This window comes from Hipposideros armiger, unplaced genomic scaffold, assembly GCF_001890085.2.
Source record: "Hipposideros armiger isolate ML-2016 unplaced genomic scaffold, ASM189008v1 scaffold_663, whole genome shotgun sequence".
Classification (NCBI taxonomy): Eukaryota; Metazoa; Chordata; class Mammalia; order Chiroptera; family Hipposideridae; genus Hipposideros; species Hipposideros armiger.
This window is the reverse complement of record NW_017732013.1, coordinates 610736-616869: the sequence shown is the minus strand read 5'-3', so window position 1 is coordinate 616869 and position 6134 is coordinate 610736. Positions and strand designations below refer to the sequence as shown.

Sequence of the window (6134 nt, the reverse complement as noted above, 5' to 3'; positions counted from 1 at the left end):
CTACATACAAAAATAATGGCTAATATTTATTAAGCACTTACTATGTGCAGACACCATTCTAGGCCAATCATTTAACCCTTACAACAAGTCTTTTGGGCACAAATATCATCAAGTTTACCCATGAGGCGTGTGAGGGTTAGAGAGATTAAGATCCTTTTCTGAGGTCACATAGCTAATGGGCCATGAAGGAATTAAACCCAGGCTATTTAACTCCAGTGTCCATGTTTTTAATCATGGGTATGTCCTATAACACAGTGTATCAGGTTATTTCAAATACCTTCACTAGTACATATTTAATAGGCTTTGTGAGGACATTTTGCTGATGGATGAGCTGATAAATTTTTTTTGCAATCTATCAGTATGAATAATGTTGCCGAACTTGGGTTGTCTGCACTCATCCAACTGAAACCTGAGTCACTGCAAAAAGATTTTCTTTTTTTCCGACTACGTCAAGAAGTTTTCTCCTGGCTCTTCTAAAATGTAAGTCTGTTTTTGCAGCTAACCACTTCTCTTATTGTTTTCGTCAAAACTAGCTGCCTTGCTTACAATTTGTTGCATGTTAAATATCACCATTTATGCCCTAATGACCAGCTGAGCTGATCTAGAATTTTAGCTAATTGTGATATTATGGGAGGCATGCTCATTACTGGTTTGGAAGACAACATTTTATGGGCTCTGGATGACCCTTCATTGAACTGAGGTATACTTCCAGTCACTAATCTTACCAAGTTTTTTTTGTTACAAGGAAAAATATTATGCTCTCCTCCTAGTCCCACTGCTGATCTTCAGAAAGAGTAAAACAAATGTTTTGTGTTTCCTAGAAAATGTTATAAAATTGTTTCCCAAGTTAGGTCATTGCTGTTGCAAAATTTTTGTTTTGGCAAAAGACTTGTCCAAAAACAACAGAGCCAAGGGTCAGCCATTATTTCAGGGCAAAAATTCTTGAGATTAGCTAGGGATCGCTATCTCCCTTTTCACTGAAAGAGAGACCAATTACTCCAGCTGGGCCTAAACTATTTTTGAGATAAATCTCTTTCTTTCTTTAAAGACATATACTTTAATTTACTGGCAGACTTCTCCAGTTTTTGAAGTAGCTCCATAAAATTTTGAAAGGCATTTTAACTTTATAAGGCAATTTATCATAAATTAATTTTCAGAAACTTCTTGAGCCAACTTAAAAACAAACCATTTTCTCAGGCTGTATACTCTAATTTTAGTCGTGTTTTTAAACTGCACATTGAAATTTAGGGAATCATTTTAAATAATACACTCAGAAAGATTGATTCTCTTCTTTGAGCTTGCAGAGATTGGAAGGACATCAAAGGTATCTCTCTAGCAATTTTAGCCACAGGGCAAATGGGTCTATATTATCTCATAGGTGGTGTGATGCCCATAAATGTTGAACAACTGACTTGCAAAGGGGAGAAATGTCCTGACTTACAGTGTTTGTAATTCCTGTGGTGTAAATATTCCCACACCAACCTACCAATGAGGTGTCAGCCAGCTCTCTAAATTCCTGAAAATTTAACAATTGGCTCTTATGAGCTCCCAAGAGGCAGCTCTAAAACAACACTGCAGCTGACTCAGCTAAATAGTGCCTCAAATGCGAGCTTGGGAACATGGGTTTGTTGGCTCTGAGATGCCCTGGAATTGATCTTCAATGTCACTAGGACACCACATAGCAACAAATAGGCACTTTCAGCTCTAAAGTGTGTGTTACCCAAATTCAGGTTAACTTGGAAAAAATCATGTACACTGGGAGAATTTGGTCCTAGATATCCTGTTTAATTGTAGTCCTTGCAGATACAAAGTCATATAATTTAGGTCATTGAGGACAGTCCAAAGGCATTTTAGAGACAAGGGCCATTCACAGCTCTGCGGCTTGAATTTAAACTGCTGGGTGCAGCAAAGATTGACCACAGAACAAAATAAGCAGCCAGAATTGAACTTGGATGACACTCTTTATAATGGATTTTGTTTTAGGTTTACATGTGAAAAACCACAGCCTTTGAGGATACCTGGGAAGTGTCTTCATTATCTATCACTTGAGGACATATCTTTTTCTTTTTCATCTTCTGAAAATAAAAAGCTGTTTTCCAAGGAACTAATTTTTCCTTTTAGTGTATATTGTAACTATAGTCTTTCTGCTGACTGGTGTATTGTTTTCTTTCTAAAGAATGTATTTTTGTTCTGTCCCTATACATTTCCTCTAACGATGAAAGACGACATAAACCTAGCCATCACAGTGGAGGGAAAAGTAAAGTTCAGTTTAGGGCTGCTACTAAATTTGACCATGCCCTTTGAAACAGCCCAGTCAGCAAACGTGGGGTGAGAGGGCCAGGCCTTTAGTATAGCTGTTGGTAAGAGTTTCATGGTTCATTTTTGGCCAAGTAATATCCAGCTTCCCCATTTAAAAGTTTCAAGATGAATCTCCTGACATTAAAAACTATCATTTATTTCAAGTTTCTATCTAAGAGTCATTCGTTCTTTAATTCATTTTATTCGTCACCTACTTTGTGTTTGAAGCTTTACTAGCTGATAAATGAGATATTGTATCTGTCAAAGTTCTTCTGTATCTAGCAGGAAATAAATGGCATAAACTAAGGGTTTAACTGAGGAGAATTGATGAAAGGACAATTTCCAGAGTTGTGAGCAGGGTTAAGGAAATCAGCGAAGCATGGTGAAGCACCAGGAAAGTAGCAATAGCAGGAAGCTGTTGCTGACCTCTACGCCAAAAGGAGTAGGAAGTGGGGGCCGTGGAGGGATGGTTATGCTAGAGGGAAAGGGGAGCAAGAAGGGAACCTCTTTCATCTCCTGCCAGTGACTCCCATTTGCCAAAACCTACACGAAGCCAGGAAGGCAGGTGATGCAGTCTGGGAGGGCCAGCCTTTTAGGGTTCAAACAGCCTAGGGAAGGATGAAAAATGGGTCTGTAGGGTAATCCTCTGGTGGAGGATGACCACTGGGAAAGGAACAGCGTTGATCTCGGCCCTGCCCTCAAAGATTTGCAATCTATTGGGTTGTCGGAAATGTCATGACACATGTTTGCGACAGATGGCACTAGTTCATTTTTGGAAGTACTAGAGTCATTTGCATCTATGTTATTGCTATGTCATTTGACAGCTGACAGTTCTAGCTTCATTCTAAAAATAAATTGAGTGATTTGGTTGAGTTTTGGAGATTTTACAAGTTGAAGGTGGAAGACCAAACTGTGCATTTTTGCTATATTTTACTGTTTTACTTCCATAAAGGGAAGAATGCGCGTCAAGCTTGTGAAAAGTTGCATGAAGTTTACGGTGACAATGCTCTACAAGAACTTCAGCACTAACAATGGTTCACGAAATTCCGTGCTGGTGATTTTTATCTCAACGACGCTCCTCAGTAAGGAGGCCCACCAAGGTTGATGATGACAAAATAAAGGCATTGATTGAGTCAAACTCACATTACATGACACGAGAGATTGCAGAAACATTGAACATCCATCATGCAAGTGTTTATGACCACCTGAAGAGGCTAGGATACCTAAGCAAGCTTGATATTTTGGTTCCGCATGAACTCAAAGAAGTTCATTTGACAGCACGTATAAACATCTGCAATATGCTCATTAAACATGAGGAAAACGATCCTTTTTTGAAGCGACTGATAACTGGCAATGAGAAATGGATTGTTTACAACAATGTGGTGCACAAACAGTCTTGGTCCCGATGTGATGATTTGCCTCAAGCGACACCGAAAGCAGACATTCATCAGAGGAAGGTTATGCTCTCACTGTGGTGGGATTTTAAAGGTGTCGTGTTTTTCCAGCTCCTACCAAAGAACCAAACAATCCATTTGAATGTGTACTGTGGGCAATTGGACAGTTTGAACGAATCCATCAACCAGGAACGTCCAGAGCTTGTTAATTGTAAAGGAGTTGTGTTCCATTGCAACAATGCGAGACCACACACAAGTTTGATCACCCGTCAAAAATTATTGGAGCTTGGATGGGATGTGTTGCCACACCCACCATACTCGCCTGACCTTGTGCCGTCAGACTTCCACTTATTTCGCTCTCCTCAAAACTCCTTGTGTGGTATAATGTTCAGTTCAGATGAGGCTGTAAATCAGCACTCTGTTCAGTTTTTCGCAAATAAAGACAGGTCCTTCTATGAATGAGGAATTATAAAGCTCACTGAAAGATGGCAAAAGGTTATCGAACAAAACGGGCAATATATCCTTGATTGATCTTTGTTCTTTATATAAATAAAAGACCTTTGAGAAACATAGACAAAATATGTCATGACTTTTCCAACAACCCAATAGTTAGAATAATCACATGTGCAGGTCTGCTAGGATAATGGAGAGGTGAAGCCTTTGCCAGAGGTTATCTTGGCTAAGCCAATGGGGGGCTTGGATGTGTGGAAATGAACCTTTCTCTAGACATCTATTTTCATACATTAATATGTATGAGCGATTGGATGAAAGGTGCAAAAGAGTAAGGAAGATGTTGATATCTAAACTGAGGGACATAGGCAAATGAAGGAAAGGATGGCGTCTATTGGGTGAGAAGAAAAGCCAGATGACAAAAATGTTAAATAAATGAAGGAGTAGGAGTCAGTTGGCATCAACCATGAATAGGTGGTAGAAGGTGGAATAGCAGGAGAATATTCATACCACTTATAGCTCTTTTCCAAATGAGCTAACAAGTCAGGTCGTTCTTCAAATTTTGGCCAGACCCATGTTCTGCCAAATAATGGTAATCTGCAAACTGGCTCTTGTTAGAAATTTTATTAGAAAACTTTACATGGAGTTTAGGTCTGAGAGTTGAAGGTTAGGGATTAAAGTGTACAGTCTTAGTATCCCTTACTGTACTTTTAAACTATGAACAGAATCTGAAAATAGCTGATAAAATAGTTTAGGATATCATCCCTCCCAATTTCAGGTCAAAGCTGAGAAGTTGGTAATCTTTGAAAGATAGAACATCTTCTCTTGTGAAATAGTTTAATCAGTTCCTCTTTATATCAATAGGAAAGTAGATCCATATCCATAAGGATATTTCAGATACATGTTTAAATCTGTAAATGTATATTTCTGTTAAAAATGCCTTCATCGATGTGTGTGCTAAATTCCTTGGGGTCCATTTCTTAACTAGTACAAAGGGCCTGGAACATCCATTTTTTAGGGCAAAGTGGGCATGCCGGTTGACCAACTGTGACTGGGTGATACATCAAACCACTTGACAATCTATTGTACAGCATGTTCAACTGCTCTGTAAGTGATGAGAAGGAAAGGGCCTGTGGTTCAGATGTAGGCTGACCCAACTTAAGAGTGATGGTAGTTCTGTGTAATGATATCTTAAAGAGAAGCACAGAGCAGAAATATAAATAGCATGGATAGATTTAAATCCACAAGAAATTATAACTATGAAAGAGACTTCTCCAAACTCAGTCCTGAGGGTGGCGCCTGCTGGAATAATGACTCATTTCTGCATCTCTGAGGTGATTGGTACGGCCACTTTTCATGCATAACCAGAGTGATGATGAATGAGTAGAGGTGTGATGATATCTTCACTACATTCCAAGGCTATGCCCCATTGCCTGGTGTTCAGGGAAGGCAAGCCCATGTTCTTCTCAAAATCCTTTCATCATTAGTGGTGTTAAACTCCTACCAATGTCATCAATGAAATCCTGGTTGCTGAGACCAAATACCATCTGTTGAATCAAAAGAGCATTTTTGCATTTTCTTGCTATCATTAAGGGATATCTATTTTTAGTACAACTTTCCCAGAAGTGTTTGGATTTGGGGGGGGGGTGTAAGTTTTTCTTTGTTTATAATTTCAAACTTACAGAGTAGTTGCAGTAAGAGTACAGGAAAGTCTTCTACAACCTTTACCCACCAACTATTCACATTTTGCTCCATCTGCTTTATTATTATACATATTTATATATGTATTTATTGTGTGTATGCATATATATCATTTATTTTCTGAACCACTGAGAGTAAGTTGGACATTGTGCCTCATTATCTCTTAAACTAGCATGTATTTCCTAAGAACAAAGTCATTTTTTTTTTTAAGATTTTTATTGGGGAATTGGGGGGATGGGAACAGTGCTGGGGAATTGGGGAAAGGGGAACAGACAAGTTGCTGTCGTTTTG

At 38.8% G+C, this 6134-nt stretch overlaps 1 protein-coding gene across 1 annotated transcript in view; it reads left to right on the top strand.

Annotated features, from left to right (window-relative positions):
• The first annotated feature begins 462 nt into the window (after nucleotides 1-462).
• The window catches only part of BFSP1 (beaded filament structural protein 1), a 63012-nt gene continuing 57340 nt past the window's right edge, over nucleotides 463-6134 (top strand). Inside the window, exon 1 of the mRNA XM_019626206.1 lies at nucleotides 463-480. Coding sequence (XP_019481751.1) covers nucleotides 479-480 — 2 coding nt within the window. The 5' untranslated portion in view covers nucleotides 463-478. The remainder of the gene's footprint in view (nucleotides 481-6134) is intronic.